Source organism: Bos indicus x Bos taurus, chromosome 14, assembly GCF_003369695.1.
Source record: "Bos indicus x Bos taurus breed Angus x Brahman F1 hybrid chromosome 14, Bos_hybrid_MaternalHap_v2.0, whole genome shotgun sequence".
Classification (NCBI taxonomy): Eukaryota; Metazoa; Chordata; class Mammalia; order Artiodactyla; family Bovidae; genus Bos; species Bos indicus x Bos taurus.
In genome coordinates this window covers 74,102,930-74,121,304 of record NC_040089.1, presented here as the reverse complement: position 1 = coordinate 74,121,304, position 18,375 = coordinate 74,102,930, and the positions used below count along the sequence as shown (strand labels likewise).

General features: G+C 43.0%; 1 protein-coding gene across 2 annotated transcripts in view; it reads left to right on the top strand.

Annotated features, from left to right (window-relative positions):
• Window positions 1-16,165: 16,165 nt before the first annotated feature.
• Window positions 16,166-18,375, top strand: part of OSGIN2 (oxidative stress induced growth inhibitor family member 2) — a 29,395-nt gene continuing 27,185 nt past the window's right edge. Inside the window, exon 1 of one of the 2 annotated variants that reach the window (XM_027561600.1) lies at window positions 16,166-16,276. In XM_027561600.1, coding sequence (XP_027417401.1) covers window positions 16,233-16,276 — 44 coding nt within the window. In that variant the 5' untranslated portion in view covers window positions 16,166-16,232. Of the gene's footprint in view, window positions 16,277-16,419; window positions 16,516-18,375 lie in introns of those variants that run through there. The other variant, XM_027561601.1, reaches the window with a different exon arrangement.

Genomic DNA, 18,375 nt, shown 5'->3' with positions numbered 1-18,375 from the left:
ACCACATACTAAGTAATCTTGTGCAGATTTTCAAATTTTAGTTCTGAATGCAATAACTTAATAATAACTGTATAACACATTTGAATAAAGCAAAGTTTCTCAAACTCAATTGGCATAAGAATCCCCTGAGGGCCATCATTAAGATACAGATCTCTGGGCTCCACCCTCAGGTTCTAATAAAACTGGTCTGGGAGAGAGCCCAAGAAGCTGTCTTTTTTAACAAGCACAGCACCCAATGTGATATAAATTCAGGTAGATGACAAGTTGAGAAATATTAGTGTATTGCTGATCCTGTCAAGGCCATGGTTTTTCCAGTGGTCATGTATGGATGTGAGAGTTGGACTGTGAAGAAAGCTGAGCACCGAAGAATGGATGCTTTTGAACTGTGGTGTTGGAGAAGACTCTTGAGAGTCCCTTGGACTGCAAGGAGATCCAACCAGTCCATCTTAAAGGAGATCAGTCCTGGGTGTTCATTGGAGGGACTGATGTTGAAGCTGAAACTCCAACGCTTTGGCCACCTGATGCGAAGAGCTGACTCATTGGAAAAGACCCTGATGCTGGGAAAGATTGAGAACAGGAGAAGGGGACGACAGAGGATGAGATGGTTGGATGGCATCACCGACTCAATGGACATGGGTTTGGGTGAACTCCAGGAGTTGGTGATGGACAGGGAGGCCTGACGTGCTGCAGTTTACGGGGTCGCAGAGAGTCGGACACAACTGAACGACTGAACTGAACTGGTTCTGTTCACAGCACCAGTCGTCTTGCTGTGTCTCGCTGTGCACCCTGTTCATTGAACCCAGGGTAGACAAGGTTCAAGCAGTGAAGCTGGAAGAAAACTCAAGGGGCCGTAAGAACTGCAGATGCATGTATTCTCTCCTGGCTGGCGCCTCAGTTGTAGCAGCAGATAGCAAAACCTACCACAACACAACCTCTCTCCTGGCTGATGCAGCAGCCACAGCATACACGCTGTATTCTCTCTCCTGGCTGACCCAACGGACACAGCCATGACTCAGCAGTAATGCTGCCACTTTGCAGGTGGAGCTCAATCAATCAGCAGGGCTTCCCTGATAGCTCTTTCTCCTGCAATGCAGGAGACCCCGGTTCGATTCCTGGGTCAGGAAGATCCCCTGGAGAAGGGATAGGCTACCCACTCCAGCATTCCTGGGCTTCCGTTGTAGCTCAGCTGGTTAAGAATCCGCCTGCAATGCGGGAGGCCTGGGTTGGATCCCTGGGTTGGAAAGAGCCCCTGGAGAATGAAAGGCTACCCACTCCAGTATTCTGGCCTGGCGAATTCCGTGGACTGTATGGGGTCACAAAGAGTCGGACACGACTAAGCGACTTTCACGTTCATATCAGCACAGCATAAATTAGTGACCAAGCCAAGTACCTCGTGAGGTGCATGCGCAGTGCAGTAAGTGATCTCAGCCATTACACGGTCATTATTGACAAAACATGGGACGAGAGAGCCTGAACAAGCCATCTTGGCTAATTTGCTGTCTCCCTCACAATTAAAAGATACATCTTTAAACACTTGCAGATGATGTAACAATTTCATCCAGGTAGTATTGCTTTCATTTTATAGATGAGGAAACTGAGACTTTAAAAAGACGAGAGTGGCATCCCACCCAGGTCTTCTCTACAGGTAAATCTGTAATGATCAGAGGGGTTGGATTTACCTCACACATAAAATATGTATATGTTCATGTAGCTCACTAAACTGTATATTCCTTGAGCACAGTATGTCTTCATCATTTTTATATCTCTGGTACTTGACAAAGCAGCTCAATAAATGTTTAATTTAAAAAAAAAACTAATTTTTGAATTTGTTGTATAGAAATACCTAATATTTCAAACAAGGCATACTTTGAATCATGTTTAGTTTTTCCCAAATCAAAAGTCCTGAAAAAAAAAAAAAAAAACCCTCAAGCGACAGTTTTCACAAAATATAAATCTTTCTTTGTTTCCTAATGACTGAGCTAAAAGTAACTTTCTCACAGTTGGGGAAGGATCACGAGGTCAGCCAGTTCCACCCTGCGGCAGAATGCCCACTTGCTGCTTGTTCAGGGAACTGATGATGCCAGCAATCCTTTGTCTTCGGTATAATCAGACTCTGAAGCGCGTTCAGGCCTCTCGGTTCAGGCTGCCAATAGTGGCCGCATCGCTCCCAGAAACGGACCTCGGTTCTGCTGACTCAGAAAGTCAGCTCCCAGCGGCAGCCAGGCCCCTATTCAGATGGCATTGGTTTCTCAACCTTTTTTTTTTTTTTTTTGAAGGGGTTGGGTGGTAGTCATGTTACCCTTTTGTTACAGAAGGGGATTAATGTGAACGCTGAAGCCAATGGCAGTGGACACCTAAAATAAGATTTTAAAACCATTTTGCAAAACCAAGCTATTTTATGTTCCCTTTTATAAAATATTGTCTACTGAGAATGATTTGACTTGGGTAAGGTATAGCTTTAAGTGCTTTATTTGATAAACTGACAGACAACAGAGTGATTTTTGAAAATCCTTATGACTCAAAACATAGATTATTCAGCAGCAGATTATCCATGGCTATTCTTTTCATTCTATTGTTAGCAGGGAACATTTAGGAAAATCTTGTATTCCTATCAAAGCTAAACATGAGTTAAAATGGAAAGAAATTTAGTGTGGGAGTTTGTATAATGACAGTATTTATTATGAAGAAAACTGCATAATGTGATTTTATTTCCATGATACAAGCTATCACAAATCTCACACCTGAGACTCAATATAAAATGTTAATTATCAAGGGTTATACTTTCATATATTTAAAGGGAGCACTACATACTGAATCATAGAATAAGCCAAGCCTCTGTCCACCTGATTCTAGAGTCAAGGCAATGTCCTGACCATCATATTTACAAGTGTCTTTGACTTCACAATATCTGCAACTGCAGTAGCACACACAGAGTGACCTCAGGCACTTTCTTGTCAAAAGCACTTTGGAAACTTTTATTTTACACATAAGGCATGTTTCTCTTTTGTAATACAGCACCCTGTGAACATTCAAAGCCCAGGAAGGACGATACTTTGAGTGGTACTTCTGGAACAGAGGTGAACTAACAAAGGAATATCAACTTACTGTAAATATTACGATTCATAATCCCTTACGATTATACAGTGGAAGTGACAAATAGAGTCAAGGGATTAGATCTGATAGACAGAGTGCCTGAAAAACTATGGATGCAGGTTTGTAACACTGTACAGAAGGCAGTGATCAAAACCACCCCAAAGAAAAAGAAATGCAAAAAGGCAAAATGGTTGTCTGAGGAAGCCTTACAAATAACTGAGAAAAGAAGAGAAGCAAAAGGCAAAGGAGAAAAGGAAAGATAGACCCATATGAATGCAGAGTTCCAAAGAATAGCAAGGAGAGATAAGTAAGTCTTCCTAAGTGACCAATGCAAAGAAATAGAGGAAAACAACAGAATGGGAAAGACTAGAGATCTCTTCAAGAAAATTAGATACCAAGGGAACATTTCATGCAAAGATGGGCACAATAAAGGACAGAAATGGTAAGGACCTAAGAGAAGCAGAGGATATCAAGAAGAGGTGGCAAGAATACACAGAAGAACTATACAAAAAAGAATGACCCAGATAACCACAATGGTGTGATCACTCACATAGAGCCAGACATCCTGGAATGTGAAGTCAGGTGGGCCTTAGGAAGCATCACTAGAAACAAACATAGTGGAGGTGATGGAATTCCAGTTGAGCTATTTCAAATCCTAAAAGATGATGCTGTGAAAGTGCTGCAGTCAATATGCCAGCAAATTTGGAAAACTCAGCAGTGGCTACAGGACTGAAAAAGGTCAGTTTTCATTCCAGTCCCAAAGAAGGGAATGCCAAAGAATGTCCAAACTACTGCACAATTACACTCATTTTACACGCTAGCAAAGTAATGCTCAAAATTCTCCAAGCTAGGCTTCAACAGTACAAGAACCAAGAACTCCCAGATGTTCAAGTTGGATTTAGAAAAGGCAGAGGAACCAGAGATTAAATTGCCAATATCCGCTGGTTCATCGAAAAAGCGAGAGAATTCCAGAGAGACATCTATTCCTGCTTCATTGACTGTGCTAAAGCCTTTGACCATGTGAATCACAACAAACTGTGGAAAATTCTTTGAGAGACAGGAATACCAGACCGCCTTACCTGACTCCTGCGAAACCTGTTTGCAGGTCAAGAAACAACAGTTAGAACCGGATATGGAACAATGACTGGTTCCAAATGGGGAAAGGAGTCTGTCAAGGCTGTATATTGTCACCCTGAGTATTTAACTTACATAAAGAGTACATCATGCAGAATGCTGGGTTGGAAGAAGGACAAACTGGAATCAAGATTGCCAGGAGAAATATTAATAATCTCAGGTATGATACCACCCTAATGGCAGAAAGCAAAGAGAAACTAAAGACCCTCTTGATGAAGCTGAAAGAGGAGAGTGAAAAAGCTGGCTTAAAACTCAACAGTCAAAAAATGAAGATCATGGCACCCAGTCCCATCACTTCATGGAAAATGGGTGGAAAAACAATGGAAACAGTGACAGACTTTATTTTCTTGGGCTCCAAAAAAATCACTGTCTTGATTAAAACCAAGTCTTGTTTTAATCACACAGATGTCTATTTTATTTATGCCATTTTAAGTAACCATCCAAAGATTTTTATTCATTTGTGGTAACTCCTTAAATTTTTTTTTTTACCTCATTGAAATAATAGCTAGACTCTCTTTCTCTAAAGGTTTTTTGTTGATATTCTTAATTGTTCTTATTAGCATCTGTAAGGTCGCCTGAGCCGAAGGCCACAATGAAGCTTCCTAAACTGGTTTTTTTCCTTCTAAAAATAAGTTCCTAGGGTAGTTTGACTTTTGTTTTGCAAGTACCAACAATACAATTGTTTGCAACAAGAGCACTTTAGACTTAATAATTTGTTAGTTCCTCTAATTCTAAAAGGATCCATCATTTGGCTAACAATAAATTATATCTCAACAGAGATGCAATCCATTAAGAATAAAAAAAAAAAAAAAAAAAGACCTCTTCTAGGCCTAATAGGAACAAACACACAATAGAAGAACTGAGGAAGATCAGATAGAACATTTATGTCTGAAAGACACAGGGAAATCTGAGCTTCCCCCTAGAAGGCCTTGTTTAAGGTTTTACCAAGATGGCTTTTAATTTTTATGCAGGAAAGAACATGGCAAATACATGGGGAAACAGTAGAAATGGTGACAGACTTTACTTGCTTGGGCTCCAAAATCACTGCAGATGTTGTCTGTGGCTATGAAATTAAAAACGCTTGCTCCTTGGAAGAAAAGCTATGACCAACCTAGACAGCATATTAAAAAGCAGAGACATCTCTTTACCAACAAAAGTCCGTCTAGCCAAGGCTATGGTTTTTCCAGTAGTCGTGTATGGATGTGAGATTGGACCATAAAGAAAGCTGAGCACCGAAGAATTGATGCGTTTGAACTGTGGTGTTGGAGAAGACTCTTGAGAGTCCCTTGGACATAAAGGAGATCCAACCATTCAATCCTAAAGGAAATTAACCTGGAATATTTATTGATAGGACTGATGCTGAAGCTGAAGCTCCAATACTTTGGCCACCTGATGCGAAGAACTGACTCATTGGAAAAGACCCTGATGCTGGGAAAGATTGAAGGTGGGAGAAGAAGTGGATGACAGAAGATGAAATGGTTGGATGACATCACCAACTCAATGGACATGAGTTTGAGCGCACTCAGGAAGATGGTGAAGGACAGGGAAGCCTGGCATGCTGCAGTCCATGGGGTTGCAAAGCGTCACACAGGACTGAACGACTGAATAACAACGAGGATGTTAGAAATCCTCTTTGTTTCCAAAGAATGAGAAAATCATGTGCTACCCCAAAACTGTAGTGGCTGTCAGTGTAAATGTTAGCAGATTTCCCTTTGCCAACTGGCAGGCTCTTGTTAGTGCTATTAATTTGGTCTGTTGGGCAAAAGAGATGTTAGGTAAGGGATTACTCCCCAGGATTTATACTGGAAAAACAACAGCATAACCAGCCTGGTACTTTTCATGAAGTCCTTGCAAATATGAACCATAAGTGAATAATATGAAATCAGGATTATCAATAGGGCTTTCTCAGAGATCAATCCTGGGAGGTAAAAAAAAATTGTCAGTTAAAACAACATAATCATATATATATTTTTTCATCATTGACATCTGATTCTTCCAATAGCAAGGTAGCTGGATTAAGCTTGCTGCATCTGTGTCAAGTTACATTTGGCAAGAGCAAGATAATCTCATGGGAAGTTAATCAACTTGCTGCATAATGTTGTGTATGATAAGAGTTTAGTAATGTGAAGAGCAAAGACAGTAAGAGGGTGACTCATGAGTATTTCTTCTCTGGTTTAACACAGCCTAGCTGTTGCTGTGACAGCTTGGAAACAAGAGGGTGGTGCTCGCAACCGAATCTAGCTGTTGGCTCTAATGTTCTAGGTCAGCAGTAACCACCATGTTGCTGGGTAAGTGCTCCTAATGCAATCCCTTTTTGCTCAAGAACAGAGAGGGAAAAGGGTCGATCATAATTTGGGGCCTTGGTCAAAAATTCTTTTAAAGTCTCCTTGCCTTCAGAATGCTCTACTTACCAGCAAAGAGGTTCAGATTGGTCTCGTTCAAGTAGATTATACAATGGCTGAGCAATTTAAAAAAAAATTGGGGATCCATTTCCTGCAGTAACCTGCAAGTCCTAAAAACACCCTTAATTGTCTTTTTGTCTTCAGGGCAGGGAAGACTAGAAGGCCTTTCAACTCTATCCACATCAATTAACAGTTCTTTTTTAGAGATGCTACGTCCTAAATATTTTACTCTAGTCTTATGGTATTGCAGGTTTTCTTTGAACACTTTATGTCCCTTTACCGCTTGCTTTTGGAGTAAATACAGAATGTCTTGCTGGCTGTTTAACAAAGAGTTTGAACACAGAGGTAAATTATCTACATATTGTATCAACACTGACTTATGAGGAAAGTCTAGTCATCTAGATCAGCTTTTAATATCTGAGAGAAGTAAGTGGGGCTCTCAGCATAGCCCTGTGGCATTGCAGTCCATGTATATTGTTATTCCTTCCAAGAGAAGTAAAAAAGACAGGGGTCATCAGGATGTACAGGAATACTAACAAAAGCACTGCAGAGATCTATCTGAAAAGAAGTCACTCTTTTTTGGAATATAGGACAGTAAAGTGTGAAGGCTTGGCACTATAGAATCCTGAGGGATAATAATAGCATTGATAGATCTCAGTGAAGTCAAGTTGCTCAGTCATTCTGACTCTTTGCAACCCCATGGACTATACAGTCAATGGAATTCTCCTGGCTAGAATGCTGGAATGGGTAGCCATTCCTTTTTTCAGGGGATCTTCCCAACCCAGGGATCAAACCCAGGTCTCCCACATTGCAGGCGGATTCTTTACCACCTGAGCCACCAGGGAAGACCAAGACTACTGGAGTGGGTAGCCTATCCCTTCTCCAGCGGATTTTCCCAACCTAAGAATTGAACTAGGATCTCCTGAATTGCAGGCGATTCTTGATTAACTGAGCTAGATCTCAAGTCCTGTACAAATCTTCAATGCTTGCCATTTGGTGTTTTAACTAGCAAAACGGAAGTGTTACAAGGGCTGGTGCAAAGCACAAGAAGCCCCTTCTCAATGTAAGCTGACGTTAAAGGTTTTATTCCTTCTACAGCCTCCTGCCTTAATGGATACCGACGAATACTGGGCATGGGCTTACAGTAATTTGAATAGGGGATGTGGAATGTATTCATCCAATGTCAGTAGAAGCAAGTGCTCATAATTCTTTAGGTATTAAGCCTGTCAAGTTGTCTTGTTCAGTGCCATCCTCATCATGAGTCACAAACATTATATGATGAAGGAAGTCTGCTTGATCCTTTAGATCTAGAAACATCTCTCCCTTAGGAATCAAAGAAATATGGGCTTCATAAGCTTCCAATAGGTCTTTACCTATGGGGGAAACAGGAGCATTTTCTACTAGGAGAAAGGAGTATCTTCTTTTAAGTTCACCTAAGTACAATTCTAAAGGTAATGATTAAATAACCTTAATAGGCACATTAGAAACCCCTACCATCGCCAAGGTATTACTCTGAGGAAGAGAGCCTTTAATTTTGGTAGTGGCTCAGACGGTAAAAGCATCTGCCTACAATGCGGGAGACCGAGATATCTGGGTGGGGAAGATCCCTGGAGAAGGAAATGGCAACCCACTCTAGTACTCTTGCCTGGAAAATCCCATGGACAGAGGAGCCTGATAGGCTACAGTCCACGGGGTTGCAAAGAGTTGGACATGACTGAGTGACTTCACTTCACTTCAAAACTGAAGAGGCGGCCCCTATGTATTATGGCTTTCATTGCTTCTCCTTGTATAATCATTTCTACTTCTCCCAAGGTGTTAAGAGAGAAGGGGAAAGACTCTTTAGGTTCCCTGGGAGTAGCCCTATTCTTGTTTAACTCGAAACTCCTATCTAAAATCGAGTTTGCTTCTAGGCTTCTTTTTAACTCACAGTTCATTTTCTGATATGCTGGGTTTCTGCAGTAAAAACAAACTTCTTGTTTTGCTCTCAGTTGAGAAATAAATGGGGGTTGGTTGACCTTGGATTGATCGTAGGTACTTAACTGGCACAGTTGAAGGTTCATGATTTTTGCAAATAACCCATTTTCTTTCTTTTTAATGGTTTTGGAAAGTTGGTCAGCCAGTGTAACAAGGGTATTGGTATGTAATGTAGACCAACCTAGATAGTGTCTTTTGATCAGAGTGGCTAAATTCTTATCCAAACCATCTAAAAAGGTGGAGTTGAGCAAAAGATCAATTTTATGGTTAGAGAATGACTCAGGTGTCAAGCCAGAACATTGCTTAAAAGTTTTTTTCAAATCTCTCCTAACAGTCTGGAATTGATTCAGCTGGCTTTTGCTTACATTGTTGAAATCTTTGTCCAGTCTACAGTTTTAGAGAAAAGTTCTGGGATAAGATCAAGTAATTTCTGAGCTAATTCCTTACATTCATTTCAAGCCTCTGGATTATGTGATTCAAAGTCCATTAAGGGGTGTTTCCAACCTGCTTTCTCCACCCATTCCCTTGGTTTGCTTTCAAAAACGAATAGCTATATTAGTTGGTATAGATCTGAAAACCTGGGCTCATAGGTCCGGATGGTTAATTCAAATTTCTTATCCCAATGGATCCTGACTGGATCAGGAAAGTCTTTAGCTAAGGCTCTAAATTCTCTTCTGGTCCAGGCTGTATAGGTGATCCCCAAAGATGGCTTACCTCTCCCTGTAATAGGTGTCTCCTTAAAGGGAGCTATAAGTACTCCTGATTTTTTACTCTCCTTTTCTGAGGTAAGGGGAGCAGCAGGAGGCTGAGAGGAGGAAGCACCTGGACCAGGGAGCTCAGATAGATGAGGGCATAGGAGGAGCAGAAGACGGGGTCAGGGTTTGTGGCCTTTTTAGCTCTGATATAGTTTCAAGCAATTTCTTGTTGGTTTCCTGCAGAGAAATTACTCTATCGTTTCCTCTTTTAGAAGATTCTAGATACCAATCAAAGTAAGCATTCCGTTTCCTCTGTCTGATCTTATGGTTGGCCTTTTCTAACTGTGCATGCAAAAATAGCAATTGTAGAATATCAAAGAACCCCAATTTGGCTCACTTTAGATTGAAATTTCCTTTAGTATAATTTTCCCAATGAACTCAGTACTTGTAAGGATGAACTCCCTACGTATTGTATATGAGTCTGGCTGGGGTGTCAGTCGAAGGTTGACTTTCTGACAACTTTCATTTCTGTCTTTGAGAGATTTTATTTCCCATTTTAAGTTGAATTCGTTAGGGATATAATTCGCTAGTGAAATTGTGTGGTGGGCCTGTGTACTGCTGGTGAGTTTACCTCCTCTAGGCGTCACCCCAGAGACATTTCACTTTGTCTTACACGTCATGGACTCTCCCTCTGGCCGTCTAAGACCACCATGGGTACTCAGATCGCTGAATGGCCAGTTCTTATCTGCAGCCCTCAGATGAGAAAGTAGTTTAATTAATGAGTGGGTTTCCATGTGGGACCACTGCATGGTATGAAGACCTGGCCTCCACCACTCCCATGAATTTCTCAGTCACCAGGGAAAGCCCTAACCAGCTGGGAGCAAAGCTCTCATGTAATATCTTCACTTTTATCCCAACAAATTCTATGAAGGCAGCCAAACTGAGGAAAAGTGTCAGATCAGCCTCTTACCTAAGCACTTCAGGCAAGACTACTCAGGTCTCCTACAACTGAGAAAACTCTGATATTTTTCAACCAGCCCCACCCCACAGTATCTTCCAATTGAGCGAGTATTCCTTGGCTGAGCCATACCCAGTATCTTTCAACTGGTTGGGTATTCCTCAGTATCTTTCAGGCAAGCTCCACCCACTATACAGACCCTGGGTAGGTATACCCCAGGACACTTCAACTGCCCCCCTCAGTATCTTCCAACTGGAAGGGGGGCAGATAACTTGCTCTACCACCAAATAAAACTCAGGATCTTTAACCAGAAGAGGAGATCGAAGAACTAGGAGACTTACCCAAATTCACCTGGACTCCCTGAGGAGGTGGATGGGCTCAAGGGGCCACTGCTGGTATTAAGGCTCTGGTTCCTCGTAGAGTTCAGGCAAAGGAAGGAGGGAAGCCTGCTCTGGGTCCCTTCATGGTATTCATAACTCAACTTAAAAAATTGCACAGTGTAAGAGTTGTGAGCTAAGTTTTATTTGGGGCAAATTAAGATGGTAGCCCAGGAAACAGCACCACAGATAGCTCTAAGAAACTGTTCCAAAGAGGGAGGGAGGAAAGATAGTATATCTTTAGGACATAGGATATAGGATAAAGAGGAAGTACATGTAAATAAGCACACTTTTTTTGTTTTAAAAGTTTCTGCTGATCTCGTGAAGTTTTGCTGGTCATGAGAAACAGTCGTCACTATGAAGGATTTTAGTGCTTTTCTAGATATGAAGAGATACAAGAACTGAGCTCATAAAACCAGTTCTTGAGAATACCTAACTCTCTGAAGACCTGTCTTGCCAGTTTCCAGAAGCACAGATTGCCTCATTTCTACTCTCCACCCTGAGTTCCTTCAGGGGGTGTTGGAGGTCAGCAGCTTCAGTGGTGCATAATTTAATCCTTATAGAGGTAGTTGGCAAGCACCCATGGTAAGTGTCAATTTGTGGTTCCCAATTTGTGATTGACAATCTTATTTGACATCTAGTAAACCTCGGTATTTTTTCTGAACCATGGTGTTGGAGAAGACTCTTGAGAGTCCCTTGGACTGCAAGGAGATCCAATCAGTCCATTCTAAAGGAGATCAGCCCTGGGATTTCTTTGGAAGGAATGATGCTAAAGCTGAAACTCCAGTACTTTGGCCACCTCATGTGAAGAGTAGACTCATTGGAAAAGACTCTGATGCTGGGAGGGATTGGGGGCAGGAGGAGAAGGGGACGACAGAGGATGAGATGGCTGGATGGCGTCACTGACTCGATGGACACGAGTCTGAGTGAACTCTGGGAGTTGGTGATGGACAGGGAGGCCTGGCGTGCTGCGATTCATGGGGTCGCAAAGAGTCAGACACGGCTGAGGGACTGATCTGATCTGAAAGAGTTGGACACGACTGAGCGACCGAACTGAACTGAACTGAAACCTCGGTATGGGGCTTCCCTAGTGGCTCAGTAATCTTAAGCATTTGCAGATTCATGTCTCCCTTTAGCTCTGAACTTTTTATGTTTCCTTCAATCATTTTTTTCTGTTTATTCTAAAAACTTCTGATGTTGTAAACCTCAGTTAATTCTGTATGAATTATCTTTTCTGACATATTTTGTCTCTGACTACTGTTCGGTACTGTTGGATAAGCCTTTAACTAAGTGGAAGGAGGACTTTCCAGGTGGCACAGTGGTGAAGAACCTGCCTGCCAATACAGGTTCCATCCTTGTGTCAGGAAGATCCTCTGGAGAAGGAAATGGCAACCCACTCCAGTATTTTTGCCTGGGAAATCCTATGGACAGAGCAGCCTGGCGGGTTACTCTATGGGGTTGTTAAAGAGTCAGACACAACTTACCAACAACAGCCCCAAGGATACAAGAAGGGTAGAAGGGGAAATCCTGTCTCCTTAACAGTGAACTGCTCTTACAATGTGATTTTGGGTACTTTTCTCATAATTCTACCTATGTGTCTTCAGCTTTCCTATGATTCTGCAATATCCTGTAAAAAGTCTTCTCATTCTTAAGAGATTAAGAGGTAGAATGAATTTCATGAGTTCTATTCTCTATAACTGAATGTGACTGCTACAATAATCACAAAAATAAATTGTATTTTTAGCAAGCAGCCTTCTTGGTAAAGAATTTTCTAATCCCCTGAATTCAAACTGCAGGAACAAACACCATCCTAAGTCCTCAGTATCAGTAAGTCCCCAATTTTCTGTGTATTCAGGGAAGCGTTTTTTTTTTTAAACTGCCATCTAGATAGAGAATGGTGAAAGTCGATCAGTTGTGTCTGACTCTGTATAGTCCATGGAATTCTCCAGGCCAGAATACTGGAGGGGGTAGCCTTTCCCTTCTCCAGGGGATCTTCCCAACCCAGGGATTGAAGCCAGGTCTCCCATATTGCAGGCAGATTCTTTACCAGCTGAGCCACAAGAGAAGCCCAGGTAGAGAATGGAGTTGATGAAAATCCAAACTGACAGTTAAACAGAGGTATTCTCTGTACTAAAAAGTATCACTGGGCTTAAGGATAAAGACATCTGAAAGGCATCTGAACTTCCCCGAGTTTCTGTAAAGGAGGGAACTGTGTAGAATATGTTCTAGACCCCTCTGAGTGTTACACTACCAAGCATATGATATGATCCATTGACAGGAAAGCTATGACAAGCCTAGACAGCGTATTAAAAAGCAGAGACATCACTGTGACAACAAAGGGCTGTATAGTCAAAGCTATGGTTTCTCTACTAGTCGCATATGGATGTGAAAGCTGGACCATAAGGAAGGCTAAGTGCTAAGGAATTGATACTTTTGAATTGTGTTGCTGGAGAAGACTCTTGAGAGTCCCCTGGATTGCAGGAAGATCAAGCCAGTCAATCCTAAGAGAAATAAAGCCTGAATATTCATTGGAAGGACTGATGTTGAAGCTGAAGCTCCAATATTTTGGCCACCTGATGCAAAGAGCTGACTCACTGGAAAAGACCCTGATGCTTGGACACATTGAAGGCAGGAGGAGAAGAGGGCGACAGGATGAGATGGTTGGATGGCATCACCGACTCAATGGACATGAGTCTTGGCAAACTCTGAGAGATAGTGAAGGACAGGGAAGATTTGTGTCCTGCAGTCCATGGGGTTGCAAAGAGTCGGACACAACTTAGTGACTGAACAACAACGGGCAGGTTTATGTAGTATATGAAATGCAACAGTTTATTTTGAATAATTTCTATTCAATTTTTTTGTTTGCTTCTAGAAAATGTAAAAACATACTATCTTTGTCAGTCAAAACAAACATGTCAAACATACTATCTCTGTAACAAAATGCCATACTGTGGGTGGCTGAAACAAGACATTTATTTTCTGGCAGTTCTGGAGGCCAAAGGTCTGAGATCAAGAAGCCTACTGATTCGGTTCCTGCTGAGAGCTCTCTTGCCGGCTTGCCCCCCTCTCCTGTGTCCTCCTCTGGCAGAACAAGAGTTCCTCTTCTTCTAAGGTACAAACCCATCCGGATTAGGGTTCCACACTCATGACCTCATTTAACCTCAATTACCTCTTTACAGGCCCTATTTCCAGATACATAACATTAGGGCAAATACGTCCTGGAATTTTGATTTTAGAAAATGTGAAAGTATTTTTTATAATAATGAAAAAGAACATTTCCTCAGTGATTAACACATGCCAGGCCCTATGGGAAGTGCCTTATAAGTATTTGTGAATTTAGTTCTTACAACCAATGAACCAAGTATTATCTCATTTTAGAGATGCGGAACCAAAGCCCAGATACGCTGAGGAACTTGCCCAAGATCACACTGCCAGCACAGCGAAGATTCCAGTACACACAGTCCTTTTAACTATTACACTGTAATCTAACCCATGTTGTTGTTTAGTGACTAAATTGTACCCAACTCTTTGCAAACCCATGGACAATAGCTTGCTAGGCTCCTCTGTCCTTGGGATTTTTCCAGGCAAGGATACCGAAGCGGGCTGCCATTTTCTTCTCCAGGGGCTCTTCCTGACCCAGGGATCAAACATGCTTCTCCTGCTTGGCAGGCAGATTCCATAACTTAATGTATAAAATACTGGTATATTATATACCAATAAGGAGGGTTTAGCAAGCCCAGAAGGTACCGCTGACTGGAATGGATGCCGGTGTGAGATGAGTTCCACCCTAAATGTGTGACTACACCTGCTGAAGGAGGCTGAGAGACTACTCCGCAGATACGGGAGTTTTGGATCACATACTAATTTATACTCTCACCAGCAGTATCTGAGTCTGTTGCCCCACAACCTCATCAAACCAGAATTTTATATTTAAATAGTACCTCACCTACAATTTCAAAAACACAAAAACTCTGATGTGCCTTATTTGCTATAAGAAAAATCCTCTATGTAATTATTGTGACCTGGTTTAATCATTAGCTCTTATCAAGTGTAAACCATGATAGCAAGTTACCAAGGTTTAAATACAAGCCTGATTAAGGCTAAAATTTGATATGCCCACTTTATTATTTCACCTGAAGATACTGCAAGAAAACTCAAAAGGCATAAAGAAAAGAAAAAAAGTATACAAAAGTACTCATAAACCTTCATATTTCAACTCTCAGGATTGGCATAGCTTTTACAAATTTAGTTCTTTAAAAGGGTAATGTGACTGTCAACAGAAAAGTTATGCTTAACTTTCTGAAACACTAAAGTAAAAATAAACAGTAAAATGAATATATATATATGAATATTATCTTAGATTATATAATCCTGGAGGGAGGCTGAGTCCTAAAATTTCCTTTTAAGCGCCACAGACTCTAAAATACCTGCTAAGTCCGGGTTTGTTCATGACGACATTCAGCAAAAATTGAGAACTTAAAAGTATTTAAAAACAGAAGCTTCTGCATCCAAGATTTTAACTGCAAAAATATTCAGCACTTTTTGGAAGGAGTGATCCAATGACGTCTCCCAGATAACAGTATATGCAATCAAGCACTTTGCCCGGGTTTCGTCCCGTGTTCGTTTCTTCAAAATACCGAATACGGGGCACTCATTACTCGGTACCTCTCTTAACCATTTCCTGCATTATAATCACTCGGAGGGACTGAAATAAAACACACCGAGTCCCTGAATCTGCGGCAGGGCCGAGCAACCATATTTTTTAGCAGCATCACCACTTACTTATTAAGGAAGGGGGACCTCGGCGGGGACGCCCGACGCCCCCCACCAGAACCGGGGGCTGGGGACCCGGGCCCTCTCCGTTCGCCAAGCTCTCCCAGGCGACCGTGAGGCCGGGTCCAGAGCGGAAAGCGGGCGCGCAGCAGCTCCGGGTGGCTGGCCCCGGGCCCGGCGCGAGGAAAGCGCTTAAAAAAATAAACGGTTTTCATGGAGCGGGAGTCGCGGTGTCCCCGGGCGCCCTCGGCGAGAGGACGGCGCGGCCTGACTGCAGACGCCGGGGCGCGCCGGCCGCAGAGGCCGCGAGGTCCGCCGGCGCTTCCCGCGGACCGGCCGGCCGCCGGGGCGAGCAGCGCCCACTCTTCCCCGGTAACTGGCCCCGGGCCCAGCCGGCCAGAAGCCAGAAGGCCGGCCGCGGTGCCCGGACCTCGGCGCAGCCCCAGCCGCCCCAGCGCGTCGTCAGGCCCGGCCCCCGACCGGCCCCGGGCGCGGCTGCGCCAATCGCGGGCCTCGGCCTCCGCCGCACCTGCAAGGAGGAGCACGCCGGCCTCCGCCGCCGTCGCCGCGCGCCCGCCCCCGCGTCCCGCCCCCACAGCGGCGCACGGAGACCTCGGCCACCCGCGGCCCGGAGCGGAAGCGGCTCCCCTGAGGCGGGCCCCGGGCCGCCGCCGCCGCCGCCGCCGCCTCAGAGCCCGGCCGCCGCCGCCGCGACCACGGCGAAGCGCGGGGCGCCCCGAGGACCCCCGCGACCCGGCGGGCGCCCCGACCGGGCCATCCCGCCGCGGGAGGCGGTCGCGCTCGGGCGCCTGGGGCGCCGCCACCGATGCCCGTGTGGTGCTGCCGCTGCTCCCTGGCCGCTCATTTCAGGTGACTTCCCGGGCGGGGGCGGGTGGGCTGCGCCCGGCCGGGCCGCGCGGGCGGGGACTCGGGGACGACGCTGAGGGGGATGCCGAGGCCGCCCCGCTCGGCCGCGTTCCCGCCTCGGCTCCTCGGGCCCGTCCGGCGTCCGCTCCTCCTCGCCCTGGGCCGTGCGCGTGACGGCGCGGCCCCCAGCCTCTGCGAACCGAGACTTAACGAGAGAGCGAAGTTTCAGTGAAGGCTCTGAGGTACCCCCGCCCCGACATCTTAAACATTTTTTTTTTTTAAACTGTAAAAACATTCTGATAACCTAGGTTACTGGGTTGAAGGGAGGCAGGGACTTATGTTTAAAATGTGATGCTCTAGGTATACAAATAGGTTTCTGACTTTTAAGATGTTAGTCCTTGTTAAGTCACGTATATCATAGAAATTTAACACCCGCATCTTAAACTTTTTTTTTTCTGTTAAAAAAAAAACCTGATAACCTAAGTTACTGGGTTGAAGGGAGGCAGGGAGTTAATGTTTAAAATGTGATGCTCTAGGTACAAATAGGTTTCTGACTTTTAAGATGTTAGTCCATGTAAGTCAGGCATATCGTAGAAATTTGAAACATGTGAAACGATTCTTGACCTACATTATGGGGACCGTTTTTAGGGTTGATACAGATGATACGTTTTAAAATGAAAGTGAATGCACGAGGTCTAGCCCAATTGGCTAACGTCTCATTCAGTTATAGAAAGACCTAAAACAACTGGAAACTAGTTTTAACCTTGTCCTGAAGCCAAGTTAAACTTAACGAAGACTTTCATAAAATGCTTTGCTTTATATATACGCAAATGTGCTAGGATGATGATAAGCAAAACTTCTTTTGTAAAATATGAGATTCTGATCGAGTTAATTGGGGTGCATATATAGACTTTAGATGGATCATGAACTTGAATGTATAGAATGGTACCAGGCATTTTCACTCAACTTTAACCAAAATCTATGTTCTTCAATTGTGAACATAAGCAGTAAGCCACAGTAGTATTTGTGACTTGGTCATCAGTAGAAATCACAGATGTTTTCATGCCACACTGGTTGTTGCAGATACCTAGAAATACTGTTTATTTCTTCAAGATTACACTAGTTATTTTGCGTCACTATACTGGTTATTTAATATAGTGGAGGAGTACATAAAGACGTATTCCAAGTTTACTTTTTAGCTTCCTTGTAAATCCTATTATATGTTTAATAATAATATTCAAAGAAGAGATCCAGAGGCTTCACCAAATTGCAAAAGTTGGGTGTTAGGCACAGAGAAAACTCAGAATTCCTGTTGTAATAGCTCAGTAATCCAGATTTGCCCTCCATCTCAGTGAATTTTGTAGGAGTCTCTAAATTCTGGATATTAGAAATTATTTTATGTAATAAACTGCTGAATTTTAAATGCTAGGCAGATTTGTTACCTACCTGACAGTGATTTGAGAGTATCAGGTACCCTTTGGAGAATTCTAGAAAACAAGTTCTCCTAGTGAAAACTTCTTAGACTGAAGCCCTTGAGAAAATAATATGCCCTTTAGAAGGTACTGTCCGAAAACTTTTTGACACCTTTTAATACAGTTGAATTCTAAGGACATGGCGTGGGATTCATGGCCATTCAACTAACTCTAGGTAGTGGATATCATATGCTTACCTCTTTGTACAGAAATTTGGAGGAGGAGATGAAAACAAGGTATTTGCTGTAGTTTGATCTTGAGAGAGAAAAGAAAACAAGCCTGCTAGCCAAAGGATAAAAATTGTGGTTGATAAACCATATTTTCATTGCATAAACAGCTCTTATATAAAATTTTTAACAGAAAATATTTAATATTTAAAACATTTCCTTAGGAAAAGGTTTATAATTTACTAATATTATTTTTTGCGGGGAGCAATTTCATTAGGAATGCATTTTAAAACCAATTGTGATAATGTCTACATTTTGGATCTTGTCTTTTATCTGAAAGGATAAGGACTGTGAGAAAGTTGTCTCCTAACTTTCAGAGGAAGAAAACTTAACTGTTCTGGAAGATAAAGAGTAGCTTCGTTTGTGACTTTAGGACATTGTTTTGGGCTTCCCTAGTGGTTCA